Source organism: Ictalurus punctatus, chromosome 21 (genome assembly GCF_001660625.3).
Source record: "Ictalurus punctatus breed USDA103 chromosome 21, Coco_2.0, whole genome shotgun sequence".
Lineage (NCBI taxonomy): Eukaryota > Metazoa > Chordata > Actinopteri > Siluriformes > Ictaluridae > Ictalurus > Ictalurus punctatus.
Window position 1 is genome coordinate 19,107,501 of NC_030436.2, and position 24,902 is coordinate 19,132,402.

Sequence of the window (24,902 nt, forward strand, 5' to 3'; positions counted from 1 at the left end):
TTTTTTTTTTGTTGTTGAGGAAGTTAAGTGTGTTTTGTGGGTGTCGGTTCACAGACACTTTAGAGGTAAGTTCTTAACGTACACGACATCCAGACTGAGCGCTCGGTTCCCTCGTAAACGCTCAGTCACAAGCCGCGCCGAGCGGTGCGACCAGTCATCGGGCCTCATTAGGGCGTGGCACTATCAGTGCGACAGGGATTCGATCATGAATTCTCACAGTATGCTTGTTTGTTTATCTGATGTGGATAACCCGGGTATCGTCAGTACTTCTATAACCCGCAGTAACACCTAGTAGCACACGGAGAAGAAAAAACAAAACAACACCCCCCCCCTCCCCCCCGCATTAAACGGCATCCTGCGCTGCTTCCTGTTCGTCCGTCTATACGAGTAAGGCTGATTTGAAAACGTCGTAAGTAAGTAGTCCGGCGAACGCGCTATTCGTTATAGACCTTGAATAAAAACATCACTGAAAGCGCACAGCGTCATTCGACGTGTCGGTGTCATTCCCACCGAAACAGGGAGTCACGGCGGGACGGCGATATCGGATAAGCGTACGGAAAGGCGTCCGGCTTACCTCACGGCCCGGGCTGAGCCGTCCTCGACGGGTTATTACGGCGTACGCGAGCCCGATCGAGCAGTCGAGCGAATGCGTCCGAGCCGTTTCCTTTCTTAATCCGCTTAACGGACGGACGCACAGACGCAGCTGTACGATCCCGCGCCCGCTCCACAGCGCCGACTTCAGTAAGGGGGTTCTTGAGAACGCCGGGGGCGGGGACACTGATCCTAGAGAGCGTTAAAATCCGACGGTAAAGCCGGAGTGCGGGATGACGTCGGCAGGACCGCCGGTCCGTACGGGCGGTAGAGAGACTGTACGTTTTGAAGGCGTATATATCTTCTGAATGCACGTTTCGTCGTCGTTTCTGGAGCGCACGAGCTTATGGACAACCTTAAGGCTCATATTTTCATACTAAAAGCCACAAAACAATTTTGGTTTCACGGGGACTTTAAATTTTTCTTTATTACGAGAGGATACATATATATATATATATATATATATATATATATATATATATATATATATATATATATATATATATATATATATATATATATCGTCATATATAACGTGCGTCATATATATATATATCGCCTCACTCTTTATAGTATTTAATTTGATTATTTTAGAAGGCATCTTTGCTCTTAGCATGTGCCTAAGATTTTTGCACAGTACTGTGTGTGTGTGTGTGTGTGTGTGTGTGTGTATGATCGCGATTGCGAGTGTTTGTGTATGTGGTAAGTTCCTACTGTAAGCCGTTCTGGCATTGCAGCAGCAATATTGCAAAAAGATAATGATATTAAAATGGGCCAGTGCTTTTTCAACATATGATTTGTGTGTGTGTGCGTGTGTGCGTGTGTGCGTGTGTGTGTGTGTGTGTGTGTGTGTGTGTGTGTGTGTGTAACTGCACATTCTGTCTACATGAAGAGGAAGTTGAGTGTTGTATGTGGGTGTCGGTATGCAGACACTTTCTGGGTGAAATGCGAAACGAAGTACACGACCTTAGCGTGTGTAGACCGTCGTGTCGTAGAAGCAAGAGCGTAGAGTGTAAGCGCGCACACATCTGCACTCCGTGGTGGTTTTCGGGGCGACACGGAAGCGCCGTGTCAGCCAAATCCAGTCCCATCTGTACCCACTTTGAGTTTTGGTGTGTCCGTGCGATCTCGGTTGTATAGAGTGCAGGAGGGGCGGGGCTGTGAGGAGAAGTCAGATTAGATTTATTTCTCGACGGCAGGAAGCCGCTCACTTTAGTTTCGTCCAAAAACGATCCTCGCGTCTCTTGTCCGGGAGAGACGTTCGGACACCCTGTACGAGATCGGGTTTCCCGCCGCTTCTGTACACGTCGCCGTTTTCACTGGGCTCCTGAGCTGTGATCTGATTGGTCGGGAAATAAAGACGTCGATTAAGTCCTGAAATGATGGGTGGGGCACTTCCTGTAGGTTGTTCTATTAGAGTAAAGCGGTTAGCTTAGCGAAAAAGGAGATGGCTAGCTAGCAAAGCATAGGGAACCACAAACACGATCACGGGAATCGTCCTCCAAGCGACCGGCGTGTACCGTACCGGGGGTCCGTCGTCATGATAATCGCAGGCTTTTCTCGTAAGTCCAAAAGAGAAGAGCTTAGAAACGCACCTCGATTGAGAATCCGTAACGGAAGAAAGGACCCGGCCGTCTTCCTCTTTCAGACCGATACACTTTTAGCCCCGCCGCATTTCTCGTTAATCATCTCATCTCCGAGAATAGCCCGAGACGTATGACGGTATGAAGATGTTGTGTAGAAGCTGACTTTTGATTAGTCTCAAGGGAAATGACAAAACCTGCGCTCATTATCTTCTCTCTATCTCTCTATCTCTCTATATATATATATATATATATATGATAGATAGAGAGAGATAGATGTAGAGTGAGCGAGTGCATGATGTAAGACGGATCGGGCGAATGCAGATTTAGGTCAGCCATGTGTCTCCACTCTGAACTTCTGAGCTTTGGGGTTACACGGTGAGGCGACGCAGGGTGAGTCCATGTATCGTGCAGGTGTGTTTTAGGCGTGATCTTTGCCAGCTGATTACAATCATTGTGAAACTATCACATCCACTTTTCATTCTCACTCAGCCTCGGTCGGGGTAATCCTAACCTAACCTCTGAGCAGTGTGAGTGTGTGCAGCTTTGCCTCTGTAGTGCCATCTGTGCCCAGTAGGGGTAGATATGTTCATGTGTGAGTGTGTGTGAGTGTGTGTGAGTGTGTGTGAGTGTGTGTGAGTGTGTGTGAGTGTGTGTGAGTGTGTGTGAGTGTGTGTGAGTGAGTGTGTGTGTGGCCTTGTCCCAATTTCCTTCCTGTACACTGCACGATTCTTGGGTACCCGCCAGCACTTGGGCAGCGGTTACATAAGACCCGTTTGACTTTCTGTTTTTTTTTTTGTTTTTTTTTCCTGGAATTCAGTCTCCCTGTTGATGTGTGACCTTCTACTGTAATTGCAAAGAAATGTGTGGCAGAGGCTGTTTACTGAACACACACACACACACACACACACACACACATTCAAAATGGAGTGATGAAGCACTGGTCCATTTTATAGCCCTTTCCCTTCACTACTTAACCCTTCTGTTATGCAATGTCACTTTTATGGTGGGATCTCTCTCCACACACACACACACACACACACACACACACACACACACACACAGCCAGTTTTAATGAAGCTTGTTTGGTTATAACTGATATGTTCTACAGAGCTTGAGCCGTACCCGGCCCGCCATCCGGGTCAGATCCGCGATCACGAGCCGCCTCGGCTTCGAGAAGCCGCCCGCCGTACTTCAGGCGTCCGAGACAGAGCATACAAGAAGGAATAAAGGCGTAAACGTCCTCTCCGTACAGGTTTTTCCCCGAGAGCCTCGTATTTTACGGGCGGCGCAGACGGGGATACGGCTTTCCATATCGCCGGGTGTTGTGACCTATTTAACACACACACGAACACACACCAGAGAAGTAGGGTCGTTCCCCTGCTATCAAATCTACACAGTCGTTCAGAGTGACTCACGGCGATAACGCCGTCCTAATTCCTAATAAGGCAGAATTGGCAATGATCTGTGACGGGGTCTGGCAGTGTCGTCAAAGCGGAGGTGGTTTTTTTTTTTTTGTTTGTTTTTTTTCTTTTTCCTGGGGGGAGGGGTGGGGGGGGTATTTATATTTCCAATGTGATTTAGCTAAATGGGATAAACTAGCATGTACTCTGGCCATCAAATAACTCTCTCTCTCTCTCTCTCTCTCTCTCTCTCTCTCTCTCTCTCTCATAAGTATCTAATCATCGACTCATCTCGCATCTACTATGAAAACCAGGAAATCATTTCAAGTCGTAGGTCAATTCTGCACATTTCTACACTTTACAATAAACTTTAAAAAAAAAAAAGTCAAGTGCTTACAACAAACCGAGCGCCAAAAGGGATCGATCTTTCCGATAAACCCGGCAGATGTCGAATCTGTAACGCGGGCTAAGCGCGTTATTTAGCAAACCGCCGAGGTCTCTACGCCCCGTTTTTAAAAAAAAGCCCAGCGCCGTGGCGTTTGCCGAGGGGTCGTGTGGTGCAGCGCGCATCGATGCGTTGGACCAGTTGTTCCGTGGCATGCGTTTTGATCTACCACCTTCTGCTGCCCCCAGATCTCGATCGACCAGCAGAGGAAATGAACAAACGCTGTCTCAGACACGACGCACGCTGTTTCTTCTGAACTGATGCGAAGCACGATAAGCTGGTCTCGGGATGCGTTTGTAAATCGCACCTTGCTAACATCACAAGGTTGTTCTTTTCAGCCCTTCATGCGAACTTGCACAAAGGGAGATTCCTGGCTGGTAGTGTTATTACTCAACTGCGTGGCGTCGTGCGTCACAGGTTGTTATTACAACACCCCCCACCACCCCTTTCCACTCGCCGGGGTGTCTGCAGCCTGCTGCTGGCATTAAGACTCTTCAAAGCTTTTTTTCTTTCTTTCTGTCTTTCTTTCGGTGTGTCCAGAGACGTGTGTGTGTGTGTGTGTGTGTGTGTGTGTGGTCACATCAGTACCATAAGCGGCGCACCAGCCGTCTGTCCCTCTCCCTCGAGCGGGCCGGGCGTGCGCCGTGGTCTCGAGCCGTCTCCGCACGCGTGCCCCGTTTTCTGTGTTTGCTTTCCGTCGACCACGTGTCGTCCGCGTCGAAGGTTCGAACCGTGACGCCGTGGCGCTTGTGCTCTCGCTTTTCTGTCTCACTCTCCTGTCTCACTCTCCTCGCATGATTTCTATGAGCTTGTAATGCTTTATTATGGATTTTGTTGTTGTTGTTGTTGTTGTTGTTGTTTGTTTTGTTTAAAACCTTTTTCATATCTACACACCTACATAAGCATACAGGTATACATGCAATATAAAACACACACACACACACACACACACACACACATATATATATATAACTACCTTGGAAGACACACCCAAATCATTTATCACGATTTTTTTTTTTTTTTTTTTAACAGACGTTAATATGTCGTCATTCGAGAATCTCTCATAAACGCCCCCGCTCTGAGAACTCGGTCATTAACGAACCGACACGATGCCGGTTCAAACGAAGGATCGCTTCAACGGAGGGACGATCATCCTGCCGTCGAGAAGCGCGAATTAGTCCGTCCTCGTGATTGTTTGCGCGCCGATTTGCATACATTCTACTTCTTCAATTTAAACAAACAAACAAAAAAACCCCCGCTCCAGAGGCACGTGAGGTGAGCGTCAGTATTACGGATGTGGTGTAGCTGAGGTCAGACAACGCTTTGTATCGTGTCTCACGTGTGCATCCTGTTCACGTTATAAACAAACCCTCGTGTTTTTTTTTTTTTTTTCTTCTTCCCCTCCCCCCCCGTAATAAGTCGTGCAAGGCAGTGCTGCCAGAGGGTCGCCCTTTAGAGTTTTGTAGGAGACGGTGCGGACGCCGATAACACCCGGCGATGTTTTAATAACACACGCCGATGTTCTGAAGGGCGGGGCGTACAGATCCACGATGAAGTGTCCACACCCCTGACCCGCCGGTGAGTCTGAGGGGAAAATGAACAGGCTAAGAATGCAGAAGAGTCACTGAAGCTTTCCTGTAAGTTGGCCGTGTTCATGAGCGCCAGCCTGCGCCTCGAGTCTGGTTTCCCAGATGACCTACATGATGACGCTCGGTTATATAACCCACGTGACGTCCCGCGTTCCAAATATAGCGCCTCGCAGGGCGACGGCTCTCGCGAGCGGACGCGGCGTTAACGCGGCGTGTTGATTCGCCGTCTTGTTCCCGCTTCCTCGAGATTCCTCTCGGGCCTGTCTGCAGTCGTGCGCGGCTAGCCGTGACCTGAACGAGACGAATCGAATAAGAAAGGGACTCTTAAGACGCACACACACACACACACACACACACACACACACACACACACACACACAGCCTTAGACGTGCCAGGTTTGAGGATTGAGGCTACGTTGATTGTTCTGTGTATTAAATAACTTTTGGATTTTTTTTTTTATTTTGTGTGTGTGTGTGTGTGTGTGTGTGTGTGTGTGTGTGTGTGTGTGTGTCCATTAGCTGGTTCCGCCTCCTGAGCCAGAGAACCTTGCCGAGGTGTGTTCAACACTCATATTTTGGAAGGAATATGGGTCGTTGCAGATAGTAGTTGTTCTGACTGGATGCATTTCATTCCCGCTACAGCCCCAACACACACACACACACACACACACACACACACACACACACACACACACACACACACACACACACAGCCTTATCAGAGCTATTCATATTGACACAGAGTCAACTTGCACATTTAGACACACAGACCCGTGAAACACAAACACACAGCTCTGGTGGATCCTCATCAAGGGATTGAACGCATAGTCGCACATGATTGGTCAGGTTTTTGTTTTTTTGTTTTGCCCCACCCCCCCACCCCCCCCCTCACACACACACCTATTCATCCTCTCACTTTTCGAGCGATGTTCACGTTTGTTTTTGTAGGTTAGTCTGTGTTTGATGTGTGCACGGGTGTCATCGTGTTTCGTGTGTCATGAAGTCACACGGTTTATTATGTAACCCGGGTTCAGCTTTTCTCTTTCTTTCTTTCTTTCTTTTCTTTCTTTCTTTCTTTCTTTTCTCTTGCCATTTTAATCCGTTCTCTCACGTTCGCCGAGAGTTTCTCACCCCGGCCGCCTTTGTCGCGCTTCTGTAATTAAAATAATGCAATGACACCTAATCGAAGAGGGGAAAAGAAAAGAAAAAAAGAACGCAGACAGGATATTAGCTTTTGATTTGGACGCGTTTCAGGGCTCGCGTTTTTCTTTCCTTTTTTTTTTGTGCGGAAGTTAAAATCTAGTCATGGATTAAAATGTCCGAGGAACGGTTCTTTTTGTTGGTGTGTTTTTGTTTTGTTGTTGGTGTTTTTTTTGTGTGTGTGTGTGTGTGTTTTGAGTATTATGCTATGGTAAAAGTGTACGTTTTTTGGATCGCCACTTAATCCAGTGCTTGTTATGGTTTACACAGCCAATTTACCACATAGACACACACACACACACACACACACACACACACACACAGATACGAACACACATCTCCGACATCTCTCATTTCCTTCATTTAACTGCATGATGAAATCTGTCCCACTTTTTTTTTTCTCTCCCCCCCCCCCCCCCCCCCCCCCCAAACCCTTCAGCATGCCATTCAAAAGAGGACTAATGTGGATAGAATTAATCCCTCCTTTCTTTTTGTTCCCCTGGATGCCCCTTTCCCCTCCCTGTCCATCCTCCTCCTTTCTCCTTTTCGGCTTGCCGCTCACTCGCCTCGCTCTCAGGACCTTGATCCCAACCAGCCCCAGAAGCAACTGGAGGATCAGAAACGGGTAGGTAGTAGCATGGCTCGAACCTGAGACAGATCCCTCCCCCCTCCCCCACCAGGCCGAGCAGCATGTCTCCATTCACACACTCCCACAGGCTGCGACATTTTACTAACTGCCTAACGCTTCATCGAGAGGAAACACACACCTGTGTTTGTGTGCGAGGGTTTGTGCTATTTTCTACTACGGTTGCGTGTTTCAGTTACGTACCGTCAATGGGAAAACGTGGGGGGGGGGTGTTTATTTTTAGGAGGTTTTATTAGCGCTGACGGGTCATGAAGAGCAGAGGTAAAAACAGTTTTTAAATCTAACCGTAAGACTATAAAAGCAACACTAAGCAGCGAGCCGTTTACAAAGAGCAAAATGATATATATATATATATATTTATATATATATATTTATATATATATATATATATATATATATATATATATATATATATATATATACGATATCTGTGAGTTCATCTTCAGTGAGCTCTAGAGTGAGAGGTGTGAGTGGAGGAAAACCCCTGAATGCCCCACCTGACCACACATCTTGGACGTGGAAGTAGATTTTGAGGAACTGCGACCGCTTTTTGGGAAGATATTTGATTCCCCAACTATAATTGGACACATCCTCTTATGCTACGCCCGACTAGCGGTGCGTACTCGCTCGCTCGCTCACGAGCGGGCGTACGATCACTGAAAATTCACCGCTCACGGCGGAGATTTCCAGGGATCGCTTGAAGCAACACGGAACTTTGTAATTCTGCCAAAAACACCCCGGGCTTAGAAATGTAAGATGGCGCCCTTTTGCTACGGACGACTCCGTACGCTCGGCGGCTTGTTTTTAGCTCTGTGCGTTTGAGACGTTCCCTAAAGAGGTTTACACGCGGTTCTCGGTCTCCTTCGTAAATCCCGTCCACTCGAGATCACGTGGAGACGAGATCAGAGTTTGTCTCTGATCTCCTTTATTGATCTTGTTAATGTTTGTATTAACATAAAACATGGTGATTATTATTATTGTGTATATAAGGAATTATGAGCATTAAACCTTAACATAGAAGCTATATGTATAAACACACAGGCCCGGTTTGTTTGTTTGTTTGTTTGTTTGTTTGTTTGTTTATTTATTTATTTCCCCTGTCCTTTCCTGACCTAGAGCCCTAAAGTGACATGTTGAGGATCACAGCTGATGTTAGTTAAATCGGACCTTGTTTGACTCCGCTTCCTCTTGCGTTGCCAGGGTGAAGCTTTGAGGCAGATCCTTGTAAACCGTTACTATGGCAACTTCAAGCCAGGAGGACGGAGGGACAGCCTGACCACCTTCAGCAACGGACCCCTTGGCCCCGGGCCGCAAAGTAAAGCCCCGACAGGTCTGTGTTTATAGATTCCATTCACAGTTCTGACAATGTGTGTTATATATAGTGTGTGTGTGTGTGTGTGTGTGTGTGTGTGTGTGTTCACACAAACAAACAAAGTTAAAAGGTTTAGTTTTGGTCGCTGAGGTGGAGGCATAGCATTACGTCAATGGAACGGCCACAAAAGGTGTTTGTGTGTGTGTGTGTGTGTGGGGGCATTTTAAAAATTAGTATTAAATGTCCCCACGAAGATAGGAATCTAACACGATCTCCCTCGTGGGGATGTTTGGCCAGTCCCCACACGCTTGCAAAATGTTCCTTTATTTTGTTTTTGTTTTTTTTCCAACAACAAGAACTTGGTTAGTGTTAGTGGGACGTGTAGGCATAGCATGAATTAGGTACAGTGATAGTTACGTCAATGGAAGGTCCTCACTGTCTGTGTGTGTGCATGCAGATCGGGTCGGTGTGTGTACACGTTAGCTCAATGCTTAAACTGAACCGCTTCTGCCACACGCCAGGTTTTAACAGAGGCTCAACATCCCTTTATTCTCATTTTCAGTTGTCCGTCTCTCTCATCATCCCTCCGTCAGCACCTTCATCCTTCTGTTCCTCTCATCATACGTGTATCTGTTGCTCGCTTCAGTACTGTTTCTCTGTTTAGCTTTTTATTCCTCTCTCTCTCTCTCTCTCTCTCTCTCTCTCTCTCTCTCTCCTTTCCCTGCCCTTGTCACCCTCGGTGTTTTTGTGCTGCATGTCCTACATTTTCAGAGCCGTCTCTGCTGTTGCCAGGCAACGGGAGCAGGATGCCCACGCTTCCTGTGGGAATAGCCTGCAGACGCACCTGCTACAGGAAGTGTTTGTGTACGTGCATGTGTGTGTGTGCCAGCGTGTATATGGAAGGTAAAAATCTAAACAACGCGAATCGCCTGACGGCGCCACGGTGCTGGGTTTGCACGTTATTTTATACGGTTTGTTACGCAGCCAGTTTCCTGTAATTCGAAATGTTTAGGTCCCAAGACACGGGTAGCACGTTAGTGCCATAGACGACATCTATGTCTGTCCTTCCCCTGTCTGTCTGTCTGTCTGTCTGTCTGTCTGTCCTCAAAAGGCCACGGATGCCTACATACCGTATACGTTCAAAAGTATGCGGACGCTAAGATGTTGCCACGAAGCTAGCGAGCGCACAGAGCATAGGCGGAATAAATCTGGAATAGTTTTCTCCGTATGTTGTATGCGTCTCCCGTGTGTGAGATCCTGCCCTTTTTCCCGCCATAGCGTCCTCCGGTTGTCCGGTGGGAGCGCGAGGGGAGCTGAGCCTGGCCGAGGTGCAGTGCCACCTGGACAGAGAGGGAGCCTCGGACCTCGTCATCGACCTCATCATGAACGCCACCAGCGACCGCATCTTTCAGGAGAGCATCCTGTTGGCCATCGCCCTGCTCGAGGGAGGAAACCCCGTCATACAGGTGCGCCTCTCCCGCACTTCTTTCTGAACACATCCCAGGGGTTTCAATTTTATATGTCGCAAAGAGCTTTCTGGTAACCGTCGGTGGTATCCAGGGCTGGGCGATACGATGAAGATGATATAACATCGGCATTGTGATAAATGATGCAACGATACGCTTTTCCGAAATATCGTGGGTATCTTTATTAATGCTTCTCTGTTGTTTTTATTCAATTTGTGTATTTAGACGTTGAATAAGGGGTTCATTTTGGGGGGGAGGGCAACCCCGAAATAACATAACGTTGCAACACTGCTGGGAAATTGTTAGCCGACCTGTATATCGTGATGCATATCGTGCATCACAGAAACGTCTTCAGGAAACTCATATGGTATTTTTGTCCCATCTCCCCACCCTTACTAGTGTCTTTGTACTGCAACTATTCTAGCAGGTTATTCTAGCTCAATCGCACAAACGTTTGCAATTCATTAGGTCGTTGAATGACACACACAGACACGTGCACGCTCAGACGCCCGTGCTCGCTATGCAAATCCGACACCGGTGACGTCTTTGCCCCGCTTTGAAACGCCGCTACGGATTGAGTGGAAGCGGGAGACCGGGTACTTTTCAGCACGTGCAGCTCGGGTGCGTTGTTACGACCGGTGATGATCCTGAAGGACGTGTGATGCAGTGCCGACTAGCGTCCGCATCTACGCGGGGTTTTTGAGAGTTTTACGTCGGCTTTTATTGTCAGTAAAATGGAGAGCAGGCGAACGCTCGATCGCGGCGAGATCGCTAACGCACGTCGGCGTTTCGACCGAGACGGGAGGAGGAGAGGAGAGAGATGGAGAGGAGAGACGGATGTGCACTTTTCCATCTCCTCAGATAATTCCAGCTCCTCGCGTCAGTGTCGCCGAATCCCCTCCCCACCCAACCCCACCACCGCCACCCGTTTGTGTTGCCTTGGCAACCTGTCAATCCGCTGACCTCACAGCGAGGTTGTGCGCAGGCAGGCGAGGTTGGGGGGCTGAGAGACAGACTGTGGTACAATTCACCACATCGCACGGTTTGTGTATGCATGTTTGGTTTGGTGTTGTGTTGTGTGTGTGTGTGTGTGTGTGCGCGCGTGCGTTCGTGCCTGCGTGCGCGCCCTTGCACAAACAGTTCCTGTTGCGTAATCGTAATGAGCTTGTTATTTGCATAGCCGTTCTACCTGATGCTCCCCCAACTTCCAGCAGGCTCTCGCACAAAGCTGCTCACATGAGGGTCTGTTACATAAACCAGGGCTGGCAGAGCAAACACACACACACACACACACACACATACACACCAGCTATGCAATGAACACACACACTTCAACTGGGCCGCTGCTCAGTGCCAGAACCAGGGCAGAGAGAGAGAGAGAGAGACATAAAGTGAAAAATGGAAGTATGAAAATCACTCAATATAAGTTCTCGGTTACTCTGTGGACAAATATAAGATTATGAACTGGATTATCCGTCATCTGTGTGTGTGTGTGTGTGTGTGTGTGTGTGTGTGTGTGTGTGTGTGGATCTATGGCTGTCAAATTGATTTTCAGATTGCATTCAGATTTTAATTACTTAAATGGTGGCTACACCGATCAGCCATAACATTAAAACCACTGAAAGGTGACGTGAATAACGTCCGATTATCTCGTTACGATTATTACCTGCGATGAGGTGGGATATATATTTATTAGGCAACAAGTGAGCAGTCAGTTCTCGAGGTTGACGTGTCGGAGGCAGGAAAAATGAGCACGCGTAAAGATCCGAGCGACTTTCATGAGGGCCGAATAACGACGGCGAGACGACCGGGTCCGAGCCGGTCCAAAACGACAGGTCTTGTGGGGTGCAGCGGTTAGGACCTTCCGAAAGTGCTCCCAGGAAGGACAAGCGGTGACCCAGCGACAGCGTCGTAGGCGGTCATAGGCGCCCAAGGCTCGTGGGGAGAGAAGGCTAGACCGTTCGGTCTGATCGCACAGAAGAGCTACTGTAGCACCAACTGCTGAAAAAGCTCATCCTGGCTCTGATAGAAACACAGTGCGTCTCCGTCTCCGCGCTCTGTAGCTGCAGACCGGTCCGAGCGCCCATGCCGACCCCCTGTCCATCACTGAAAGCTCCTACAATATGCACACGAGCATCAGAACTGGACCATGGAGCGATGGAAGAAGGTCTGATGAATCATGTTTTCTTTTACATCATGTGGAAGGCTGCGCGCGCGCGTGTGTGTGTGTGTGTGTGTGTGTGTGTGACGCTTACCTGAGGAAGACATGGCACCAGGGTGCACTATAGGAAGAGGGCAAGCTGGCGGAGGCAGTGTGACGCTCTGGGGAATGTTCTGCTGGGAAACCTTGGGTCCCGGGTCAAGGTGTTGAATCGGCCTCCGAATTCCCCAGATCGCAATCCGATCGAGCGTCTGTGGGACGTCCTGGACGAGCAAGTCCGATCCGTGGAGGCCCGACCTCGTAGATTAAACGTCTCGGTTCCAGATACGACCGCGCACCTTCAGAGGTCTTGTAGAGTCCACGCCTGGACGAGTCAGAGCTGTTTTGGTGGCACAAGGAGGCCCTACACGATGTTAGACAGGTGGTTTTAATGTTATGGCTGATTTTACAGACATAGAAAATATTACAGTTGTATATATATATATATATATATTTATAATCAACATTCACATTTGCTCACATTACGGTAATGTTTATTTTTTGTTTCTGATATTGAACTAGATTAGACATTTCTTAGATGACCCGGGGTTCGTTTCGACATGCTTATCAAGGTGTTGTCTATGTAACGCCTCTACGTTTTCAATGCCCTTTTCTGGAAATCCTTCGCTGTATACAAATGATCCAGTAAATGTGAGAAAGCAACACGCCGTAATGACACGCCCGTATTTTCCCCGTATCGAGCAACAGCGCCGGCCGTTTGTCCGGAAAGGTTCAGAAGGTGCACGCTTTAACATCGGCGTATCTTCGACAGCCGAACGTGAACTGTTCTGCCTCCGCGTGTGTGAATATAAAGCCGGGACGGTATTTGAATCCGACGGACGGTTCAGCCGGAGAAACTTTAAAACGATTCTGTTGTCATCTGTGGGTGTGATTTAGGACAGATGTGCGTACCGGGACCTTTCTCTAGCGTTAGCGGGGGAATTACAGCTCTTGGCTTATCGTTTCTGTTCTTATGTATTCTCTGTCTGATTTCACATTGAATCACACTTTTTTTTTTTTTCTCTCTCTTTCTTTCTCGTCTGCTTATCTCAATCTCGCCCTTTGATCCACTTCCCCCTTCCTGACGATCACGATCACCTTATCGCTAACCGATCTGTATAAAGTGTAACCGATGACGACCGTGCAGTAACTTCATGTCTTCCAAACAAACACCTTCTACGTTACGCTTAATATGACTCATGGTTATGCCTTTTCGTCTCTTGGTTTCCACGGCGATGGCGATGTGACTCAGCAGCTTCCCCGCGTCTGTCCGCACCGTCTGTGACGCGCGCTGACTTTTTAAACCCGGTTCGCGGCGGTTAATCGGGAGAACCGACGGCTCCGAGGCCTGCGAAGATCATCACCTGATTCCGCATCGACGTCTGCGATCGAACGCGTTCGTTGCGTCGCGCGCGCGTGCGTCTCGGGTAGCGCCGGGCGAATCTAAACAATGTCGGCGGACACGTCACGTCGCCGCGCTTTGCGTGAGGAGGGTCCCGCCGACCTGCTTCTTTTACAGAGGAGCTTTTTGTTTCGGAGTCGCAGAAACGGGTCAAGAGCGCTCGCGTCCCTCCTGGCCTTTTGTTTGTTTGTTTGTTTGTTTTTGAGGTAATCTGGCTCGGTTGCTGGGCTGAGACACAGGAGAGGAGAGGAGAGGAGAGGGCGATAAAGAAAAAGGATGGAAGAGAGAAAGATGGAGGACGACAGGAGGAATATGATGAAGGTGCCAGTTCTAAGCGGGGTAGTGGGGGGAGGAAAAAAAGAAGTGGAAGTGAGATAGCGAACACAACGAGAAGTGGGACAGGCCACAAACCCCTGCCAGCACCAGAACCCCACGTCTGCGTGCTTAAGTCGTGCCGAAGTAGACGAGCAGTCGTTAACGTGCCTGTGTCAGAGCTGGATTTGTTCATCTAGAGAAACGCTGGGTCTTTCCCATTGCGTGAGGATGATGCAAGACAGACACATACTGATAGAAAGAGAGAGTTGTTGTTTGTTGTTTTCTTCATCTGCTCCTTCTCTGAAACTACCATTGCACTTTCAGTGTCTGTCCCGTGCTCGTACGTAGCTCCCCCAGCTAAACCCCCGCAGTTCCGCCTCGGCCACGCACGCCGTGCCGGATTCTTCCCGATGACGCGGCGGGAACGCGTCTGCGATTCTGCTGTCGGTTCACGCCTGACTCTCTAACGGATACTGAAACCGTTTTTGAAAGGATTTGCTTATTGTTTCGCCTGAAACATCTGGCTGCGTGCAGGTGTCAGGGCGGGAAAAGTCTAGTCCAGAAGTAGTAGTGTAGACACGTCGTAGCGCACACTCGCTCATCTTTCTCGTGGACAAATTCCGACCGTACAGGGGCTATTAAAAAAGAAAGAAAGAAATATCAAAGTTTACACACCCCTGTTAAAAAACGGTAATGAATGAATGAATCGCGTCGGATTTATCCGGACCTTTACGGTGATCGGGGGACCAACGACATTAGCGTGGGAAACGGACGGAAAGGTTTCACGGGGACGGGAAGAACCGCGGGAACCTGGTCGCGCAACATTCCTAACGCGGCGTGTGACCGTGCTCAGGATCAACCGGTCGCAAACCCAAACTCGTGTTCAAAACTACCCATCATGCATACACCCGTCGTCAGATATGCGATTCTGATTAACCCCAAATGAAGATCGGCTGTTTCTCCACATCATCTGGGTTCCATCCGACTGCGGAAGCCGCGGTCCAGAAAGAGTTTACCGAGCATGTCTCGTTGGTGGAAGATATCAATCGGACGAGGGTTCAAAAGCCTTTCCAGAACATTTGATGTACCATGGAACGCCGTGACAAAATGGCGTTACCGAGAACAGGACGTCCCTCCGTAATTGACGGAAGGACAAGAGGCGTACAACGTTAAAGGGGCTGCACTGGACACTCCTTTTATCCTGACTTCGTTTGTTTACCTCACAAAACCCTGCGATTTGAACAGGCGTGTGTGGACTATTTATATCCGCCGTCGCTGCCTTTTTCAAAATAGCACTTCTTTCAGAAGAGGCAAAAAACACGGACCGTCCCAGACTTCTGAAAACAAACAGGCTCACCGATTCCTCCGGTTCGTTTAAACCAAATTTCGAGACCGTCCGATTAGTCTCCGGGGGTAAACGACACGGCATGGGGGTTCGGTTTACCGCGGCACTATACAGGCGTGTGCTTTCGCACGCGATTTTCGTACTCGTTTAGACTCGCGAATGAAATGGTTTTTGATTTACAGACTGTAGCTCAGCGCAGATCCCTCGTCCTCTAACCGGAGAGATCACTACAGGACGTCGTGTAGCGCGAAAGAATTCTTCGTTTTTGATCGTTTTCGGACGAGATTTGTCCGAATAAATCTAATAAAGCGAGGTTACGTATATACTTGTCTGACGTCAGCGAATGTCATATATATAGGTCATATATATATATATATGAATTAAAATCAAACCACAGTTCTCCATGCTCGGTGGCTCAGTGGCTAAGCTTCCGGCCTGGACGGCTCAGCAGTGCGCGGTTAGTGTTTTGTTTTGTTTTTTCCCCGCTGCAGCACACCTGATTTGAATGTCACGACGTCTAACCTGAAGTGGGTGATGTAGTTTAGCTTGTGGATTTGCCTGAAAGTGTTTGAGGAGGGGTTAAATTCGTACCCCACGCAGACCGAGCTCGGATGTTTCCGTCGTCAAAGCCCGTGGAAGACGAATAGAACTGCCGGAATGTGTGTTGACGGATCAAACCTTGTAGCACGCGGTGAGATCCACTAATCAGACAGGATATGGTCAGCGGGGACTAAAATTAGCAAGACTGAAAGGGAAAGAATGAGGACGGGGGGAGGGAGGGGGCCGGCGCAGGGGCTGGGGGTGGGGGGTGGGGGGTGGGGGGAGGGTTGCGTGTTGGAGAAGTTGCGAGAAAGCTGGTTTTTGGATGACCCATGACGGAAGCACTCGCCCACTCTGTCCTGGCAGCTAGAGAGAGTGGGCTGCAAAACCGCAGACGTCTCATCTGATAAACACACACACACACACACACACACACACACATTATACTCTGTCCCACAGTCTTTTTCCTATCCGAGACACATCTCCTTTACACCTATCATCTGCTATAGAGCAGGTAAGGAAATGATGCCCAGATGCACCGCATATATTTGTGTAGAGGGAACCCGAAGCGAGACTGGATACACACTGAACATGCGTAGGCAAATCACCTAAAAAGGAAATGCCATCCTCTTCCTGTTAGTTGTCACTGTTTTCGCTGCCGTCCCTCCTCGGGCCTATGAAAATCCAGGTTCAGTCACCGTTTGCAGTTTATGCAAAGGTCAAAAGCCGTGCCCCCTCCGGCCCGTGAAGAGAGATCGTTGTAGACCGAGCAGGGCAGAGGTCCAGATGGAGGATCGTTTTACTACCCAGAACCGGGTTTGTTTTAAAAACAATGTTCACGCGCCACATTACGGGCACGATACCGATTGGTTGTTCGAGTCCGACAGCTCGATATGTACCAGTTTATTTATACGTTCGAGCTATTAAAGGGATTTTTCCACCCACAAAACACAAAACCCAAACCTCTCGGCTTGCGGCACGTAGACGCGGGCCCAGAGGTTCCTAAGAAAAGTATAAATAGAACAGGGTTTTATTACAGGGCAGCTGGGGAGTCTTGTGTGTGTGTGTGTGTGTGTGTGTGTGTGTGTGTGTAAGTAACCGAGGCTCTTCTGCTTGGGGTTGCGGTCAGGGTCTCAGTGTATATCTATGTATTGACCTTCTTTTGGGGTTGTTTGTGGTCTTGGGTACTTAGAGTCAGGAACAGCCCCTGTGCGACACTGAAAAAACGTTCAAAGAAACGGTGCAGCTCGCCAGAAACAAAACAAACCGACGACGTTCGGCCGACCCGGATGACGTCCGCGCGTTCCTCTGGAGCACGATCCGGCCAGAGCGCGAGGGCGTGCTCGTGTTTTGTCATTCTGAACCCGGTGTCGCTATGCGGAGAGGCGAAAGACTCCGCCTCCTTCCTCGTCAGCAGCGGAGATGCGTTTCGCAGAGGTTTCAGGTCACCGGTCACACCTGTTCCTGCCATCCTCACACATGCACGCGCACACACACACACACACACACACACACACACACATTCCATTAAACATTAGCTCCTGACCTACATAACTTCTCCAGAAACAGGCATCAGCTTGCATGCACGTGTGTCTAATGGTCAGATACAAGCAAGTACACACACACACACACACACACACACACACACACGCACGTACACACGCACACGTAGCGATCCTCTCGTGTGGACTTTGAAGTAGTCAGACGTACTCAGAAGTGTGTGTGGCTAGCACCCGGTTTTATCAGTCCTTCCCTCTTTCTCATACTTCTTAATGAAAGGGAACAGGTGTGAGGGCTGAGATTCAACTGGCAAGAGATAGTGTGTACGTGTGTGTGTGTGTGTGTGTGTGTGTGTGTGTGTGTGTGTGTGTGTGTGTGTGTGCGCGTGTGTTTGTCAGGGGGTGGGGGAAGGAAATAACAGAGAGAGAGGCTTCCATCCAACTGCAGCTTATTTACTCCCACAATATGGAGTTGTGGATTTTGCTGGTCTAAATTTCACTCTTCAGTTGCCAGGGCTCGTAAAGCACGGAGTAGCCCCTCTCTCTCTCTCTCTCGCTCGCTCTCTCTCTCGCTCTCGCTCTCGCTCTCGCTCTCTCTCTCTCTGTGTGAATTAGTACGTGTTTAGCGTGCGTAGCTCCTCTCCTATCAACACCGCCTCCAGCGCACATCGTGTATACATTTATGCTAGAGATATAACCGAATTCAAATATATTATCCCGATATACCCCCCCCCCCCCCCCCCCCCCCAAGAAAGCTTGTGAGAAAGGTTCACATCTGGCCGAGGCGAGGGGCGTGCGTCAGGCCCGGGATACCCATCGCAGATCCCCATCGCCACGCTCCGAAATCTAGCGGGAAGCCTTCGCGGAAGAGCGGAGACCGTCACGATGGCAGCAATGACGGGGACTCGATCTGGAACGCGATGTTCAATAGACACACACACGGACGCGACGGTCAGGTGTCCACATAACCGCGCGCGTCCGGCACACATCCGTAACGGAGACCAGATGTGAACTGGAGTGATGTAGCTGAGGTTGAGGAACTGTAAAACCGCCAGAATTTACACACCATGCTGCCATTTCTACATGTAAATGTGAAAATAAATAAATAAATAAATCCTCCGGTTTAGGCCCCGTCTCCTTCTGGTTTAATTCCGAATACACACACAGATATTTGGAGCACTAAACCCATCGCGCTATACACCTAGTATTGACATATCGGCCGCCGGGGAAGATCTGATACCGTATGACGCGTGTAGGATACGCAAGACCCGAGCAGGTATTTGTCCGGGAACGGATTGTCTGGGAACGTTTTCCTCCGCGCACCGCGTCGTGTGACGCCGCAGATCAGAGTCCACGTGATAGAGCTGGTCTGCACCGGTGGGTTTTTTTTTTTTTTTTTTTTTTTTTTTTTTTTTAGGGCTCAAACCAGAAGAAAAAAGGAGAAAAAGGAAACGACGAGTGTGTCGACATCGAATAACACACGCAGGAGCGGATATTATTACGACTTCTGCTTTCGGGGTGTCTGAGTTTTAGTCTGTATGTGTACGTGTGAGTGACCTTGAGCCGGTTTTAAGGTTAACGACGAGAGAGAGAGAGAGAGCGAGAGAGCACGGATACGCCGACACCTACACGCCGGTATCACCTTTCTAGAGTCTACAAAGCATCCTAAACTGAGTGAATCCCCCCCCCCTCCCCTCCCCCGCGAAACCGAGCGTCGATCTTATCTGCGTGCAGATGTTATCCGTGCCGATAAACAGAGGACTGTCGGTGTTCAGGGAGTTTTTTTTTCTGTTTTATAGATGTGTGGCATATCCGGGACCCTCCTGAATTCACACACCGAGTGCATTTTGCAGCATGTTGTAAACAGCTGCACGGCGTGTGAGAGGCGTGTGAGAGGTGTGTGAAAGGTGTGCGGCGGTTAGACAAAGTGTGAGAATGCTTGTGTTTGGCGCGTGAGGGGGCGTTCGTCTGTCTGCCCTGACTCAGATCTGAACATCGGCGTGCCGCCCGCACCGAGGTGACTGGTTTGTTATTCAGACTGCAGTTACGGTGAGAAGGACCCGCCGTACACACGCCCACTCTGCCAGCTCCCCTGGTTCCCGTGGTTACCGGGATGATGGAGCGACGGCCGCTAGCTCAGAGGCGGCGGGGTCGAGGCGGGCGAGCCAAGCACCTATGAGTGGGTCTTATGCAACATCCCCTCGTCGATGCTGTGAGAGAGAGAGAGCGTGTATGGGGAGTGGGCTGAGAGCGGAAGCCTGACCTGCTTCTCTGTTTATGCAGGCGGTCGTTTAATGACGCCACCCACACACAGCCCCTCATGCTGGCGCACTTCCTGCGGAGTCCGGCCGCCCCGCGCCTGGAATACTTCTCTGAAAACGGCTCCGAACGAGAGCCTGCCGGAATGACCGGCCGCGTGACCTCCGTCGGTCCGTCCGGCCCCGGCGTCGTATCCGACTCCGCGATGAAACGCGCCGTATTAGACGCACGGTCCGACGACGGACGCGGGCATCGTCTCGGACAGCCGGCGCATTCCGAGGAGCGCGGTCGTTTTCTTGAACTTGCGAAAACTTGCATGAGAGTGCATTTCCTGCCGCGGGCTTGCTCTCTTGCTCGAAGAGAACGTGTAGGCGTGTATGGATGACCACGATGACTGCTCCTTCAGGGGTCATGTGTGTCACGACGTTATTTCGATTAACTAGAACCCCTCCCACTCTGCGCCGTCAGACCGCTGAGTCATCGGAGTTTTTACATTTTTAAAAACAAAAAAAATGCTATTAAAGGTATTCTTACGAAGTATTGACATGCTGATTACACACACACACACACAAGTATGCAGACACACCCTTTTTTTTTTTTTTGGGGTGAATTTAAGCAACAGTTGTGAGTTAAAGTAACTGCAGCTGTGCGTGTTTGAAAGCCAGAAAGCTCTGGTGCTGAGGCTGAAGTGGATGTTTGGGGGTTGAGAGGGTGAAGGGCGGGATGGAGTTACTCCCCACAGGTTTGCGGGATGCTAATATTTTAGCTAAACAATGCTAATTACACAAACCACTGTGATCATGAGAATACCTGGTGGAATGACCTCAGATATGAGTCTTGACCAGAGTGCTCTCCAGTAATCAGCATTCATTTTACTTTAGAATCTATTACTTAATGTCTGCTACCGATTGAGTCAGTGGAGTGTGTGTGTGTGTGTGTGTGTGTGTGTGTGTGTGACTGCGTTTATTGGCAAAATAAATCACCCACGAGGTGAATTTTTGTCTGCGTGTCACCGTAAAACCATCATGAGTCAACCTGATACATGTGGACTCTCGCACGGCACGTAAGCAGCACGAGAAAGGTCACGTATGTCGCAGACCCTGCGCGGTACTCGCAGCTTCGGCTCTTATTACACCAGCTGCTCCGCTCAGATCTGCATTCGCCCAGACCCATTCTGATGAAACAGTTCCCCAGACACTACGTTCACATGGACGCCGGTACTCCGATCGAGAGACCGGCGTGTAAACGGCGATCATCGATGACCCTGACGTGATCGAGGTCACGCTCGAAGTAAACACAAACGGAATCGAGACGTGTGGAGGATTCCCGTTTTAGTCGCGTTATCGACGCGCGCTACAGACGCGTACGCGCCTCGATCACGCGGGGGTTTTCAAAGCATCGTGCCGTACAGGACGGCGGACGAAAGAGAGAGAACGGCTGCGTCCCAAACCGTGTACTTGCCTACTACTGTATATAGTAGGAGAAGCGCATGTATGTCAGCCGGTATATCGACGGCGATTACGCGGTTCGGGACGCAGCCCACGGCTTCAAGCGGTCGTCTGTCTGCACGTACAGCACGAGAAATAATGAACCGCGCTCGAAGCGTTCGTAAAATTTACCGATAAAAACACCCAAAACTGTATACGGTCGCATAACGAAGACGGACCGTGTGACGCGGTGACGTAATGACGCGTGCTGTTAATCGAATTATGTTCCAGAACACGTAAAAACGGGAACACGACGGGAGTATTCTAAAAGCGACTCGTGTAAACACCTCAATCAGAATATGGTCTTATTCAGAGTAAGGTCAGCGATCAGATCGCCGCCGCCCGTGTAGACGTGCTCAGTGGTGCTGCTTGGGTTTTTCCCCTTTTCTTGCCCTCCTACGACGGGCTGTTTTTCTGAGTTGTGGTCATACGCTGGTCAGGTGCTGCCGCCTCGTCAACATCGGCTGATTCCGCGGGGTTGTTTACACACGCGGTCACGAGTCCTCCACGTTCACGCTGTCTAATGTTTATAAACTGGTCCTTGTCTTGTGCAACCCGTGTCGATCCACCCGACAGCCTCCTAATCCGATCGAGAGATACACGCGTCTCTAGAAAACTGAAGAGCTGGGCGTTTTGGTCGGTTCATTAGGCGTGTGGAATGAAGTTAACAAACTGTTTTGAAGTCGCTCTTTCTTTCACGTGTCTTGGATTATTTAAATTCGTGTATGTGTGTGTGTGTGTGTGTGGGGGGGGCAGTGTGTGCTTTATTCCCTTGAGCGTGAGTGAGTTTAACCTGGATAGAAGGCCACTTTATGTAACAAGCTTTCAAAACTGGCCTAGAAGCCGGCTGATAACTTTCCCTCCCTCCCTCCCTCTTCTCTCCCTCTAGCTCCGACACGCCACACACTCATTTCGTGCCTGTTTGGCTTGTGAAAGTAGGGCAGGATTTTCCTACGCTCCTTTTTTTTTTCTCTCTCTCCTTTTTTTTTTTTTTCCTGGCCCAGAGCACGAGCCAGCAAGTCCCCTTTCTCTCTCTCTCTCTCTCTCTCTCTCTCTCTGTGTGTGTGTGTACTCTGTCCCCTCAGCTGAGTTAAGTGCTTATGTAAGGAAGGATTGTTGGGGGAGGGGAGAAAAGCAAAAAAAAAAAAAAAAAGGAGGAAAGTAGGACAGGATATACCAGAGAAGAAAAAAAACCCCCGACACACAGTCCTCCAGCCTGAGCCGTAGCGCCCCTGCTCTGAATTCTCCACGTTCAGTTCAGTCACCACCAAGAGGAAGACCGAATGTGCGTCATATATTACTGGATATTGTTTTCCAGATGCATTACTGAACTTAACGGAAACCAGCATTTCACTGCAGAGAGGAAAAATATTCTTGTCGTGTGTTTCAGTGTGTGTGTGTGTGTCGTCATAAACTGCCAAAAGGCAGATGGCGATAAATCAGGTGAGCTGAGGGAGGCACTCCAGGTTATTTCAGTGTGTGTGCGTGTATGTGAAAGCGAGAGAGAGAGTGTGTGTGTGTGTGTGTGTGTGTGTGTGTGTGTGCGTGCACGTGGGTTATGTAACTGTGGTGGTGTGAGCTAGGCAGGCAGTAAACAGGGCTGAGGGAGGGACGTGAGAACGGAACCCAGGAGCATGGCTGCACCGTGCCACGCTTCATGAGGTCTTTAAAGGGACAGGCCTTTAATTCCGAATGCAACGCCCCGCGTGTCCGAACTCCACCGGACTCCTAATGAAGCCCGGGTAACTGTAGCTCTCGGGGAAATTCCGCCGCCATGCGAAGCTCAGTGTTTTTCCTGCTTGCCGGGTTTCAGCTGATGGAAAAAGTCAGTCAGGCGTGTTAAACCAGAGCGGCTCTCCAGCACCGGCGTTGACCTCATCTCATCCCGAGTCTGCAGGAACTCTCAAAAATGTCGACACAAAAACAAATCGAACACCTGCGACTTTCGCATCACGGCTAGCCGAAAATAACCAGCAGAATTTTCCAGAGACTGGTATTTCGTCCGCATTGTCCGCTGTCTCTTCCTACTTTCAAATGAACTGCGGCCGGAATAATAATAATAATAATAAGCTCGCGAAAAGCGTTCCTGCAAAAACACCCGTTTCAAAATCTTCACTAGTTCCTAGCAGGAAATAAAAAAACGTTTGTTTGGTTGCAGAGTACTACCTTCCTTCCTTCCTTCCTTCCTTCAAGTGTTCTTTCTTTCCATCCCTTTCCCTCCAGAGATCGTTCTTCATCAGGCTGACGAGGGACAATAAGTCGGAGAAGTTCTTCAAGGTGTTTTACGAGCGGATGAAGCTGGCCCAGCAGGAGATCAAAGCCACCGTGACGGTCAACACCAGCGACCTGGGCAGCAAGCGCAAAGACGAGGACACGAACGACAAGGAGGCGCCCGCCAAAAAGAAAGGTCGGGGCCTGCACGGGACATACACCGCCGGAGAAGGAGGGAGGGAGGGAGGGAGGGAGGGAGGGAGCGGTTGGTCGAGTAACTCGAAGGCCGTTAGTGTCGTTTTTACATGTAAGGACATTGTGAAACAAATCTTAAGAATTTTGAAATGAATAACCGCCGTACTTTACTGCACTTGAGAGCGCATCTGAGTAATCAAACACACGCAGATCTTTATCACGGCTGTCTTCTCCTCCAGTGAAGGATGTCGCCGTGGTCACGGAAGAGGTGCGCGAGCAGCTTCTGGAAGCTTCCACGGTCACAAAGAAGGCTTTCACTGCGTACAGACGGGAGGTGGACTCGGACGAGCATCTGGGCGGGGGTGAAGTCCCGAGCGCCTCGGCGGAGAAGAACCAGGACGAGAACGAGATGAGCGTCACCATAACCATCATGCAGCCCATCCTGCGTCTCATGCAGCTGCTCTGCGAAAACCACAACCGCGAGCTGCAGGTCAGCACCAGGCCCGGTCTCTGTACTGCCCCGAACCTGCGCTAACTGATGGGCCAAGACATGACCGGGAACGTAGAATAAATGTAGGGAGACGGCCCTCGGGCTAGACCCCGCTCGTGTCAGAACTAGGTTTGGTTATTCTATAGGATATGTTTTGAAGGTTAATTCACCATTCATAAACCGAACCCTAAATATGGAACGTTCCCACGGCAGACGTAAACTCTAGTCTCCGTGGCTGTTCTCCCTGAATCCCCTGTGCGCTGCCGTCTCGAGTGCCAGCGCGCATCCTTTTATACCCCGTCGACACGTTTTCCACTGAGCTGTGATCTTCTCCACCTCTGTCTCTCTTTATTTGCCTCTGCAGAACTTCCTGCGCTGTCAGAACAACAAGAACAATTATAACCTGGTGTGCGAGACGCTGCAGTTCCTCGACTGCATCTGCGGCAGCACCACAGGAGGCCTGGGTCTGCTGGGGCTCTACATCAACGAGCAGAACGTGGCTCTCATCAACCAGACCGTGGAGAGCCTCACCGAGTACTGCCAGGGCCCGTGCCACGAGAACCAGGTGGACACCCGAGCACGTTCGCACTTACACGCACCTTTCCGCCAGCAGTACGCGCTACAGTACACGGGCACTCGTATAAAAACGCACCCGAGAAAGCGTCAAGAACCCGAGGTTCCTGCGTGTTCAGGGAAAGGCGAGCAGATCTGACTCCGCCGCACG

General features: G+C 49.7%; 1 protein-coding gene and 1 long non-coding RNA gene across 12 annotated transcripts in view; one reads left to right on the forward strand and one right to left on the reverse strand.

Moving 5' to 3' along the window:
- Window positions 1–24,902, forward strand: part of itpr1b (inositol 1,4,5-trisphosphate receptor, type 1b) — a 111,556-nt gene that overhangs the window by 48,099 nt on the left and 38,555 nt on the right. For 4 of the 9 annotated variants that reach the window (XM_017450380.3, XM_053673888.1, XM_053673886.1 and 1 more), the window contains 6 exons: window positions 7,389–7,436; window positions 8,658–8,787; window positions 10,048–10,235; window positions 23,506–23,689; window positions 23,928–24,178; window positions 24,543–24,743. In XM_017450380.3, coding sequence (XP_017305869.1) covers window positions 7,389–7,436; window positions 8,658–8,787; window positions 10,048–10,235; window positions 23,506–23,689; window positions 23,928–24,178; window positions 24,543–24,743 — 1,002 coding nt within the window. Of the gene's footprint in view, window positions 1–6,130; window positions 6,167–7,388; window positions 7,437–8,657; window positions 8,788–10,047; window positions 10,236–23,505; window positions 23,690–23,927; window positions 24,179–24,542; window positions 24,744–24,902 lie in introns of all 9 variants that reach the window. The other 5 variants (XM_053673889.1, XM_053673890.1, XM_017450393.3 and 2 more) reach the window with 2 other exon arrangements.
- LOC124626134 (uncharacterized) lies at window positions 10,229–17,053 on the reverse strand. Of its 3 annotated transcripts, none has more exons than XR_008393140.1 (3): window positions 16,646–17,053; window positions 12,491–12,799; window positions 10,229–12,351 (listed from the first exon to the last, which is right to left on the reverse strand). It is a non-coding gene; the product is annotated as an uncharacterized LOC124626134 (long non-coding RNA). The 3 variants fall into 3 exon arrangements; XR_006980784.1 differs by lacking the exon at window positions 16,646–17,053 and adding an exon at window positions 16,089–16,272; XR_006980783.1 differs by lacking the exon at window positions 16,646–17,053 and adding an exon at window positions 16,020–16,272.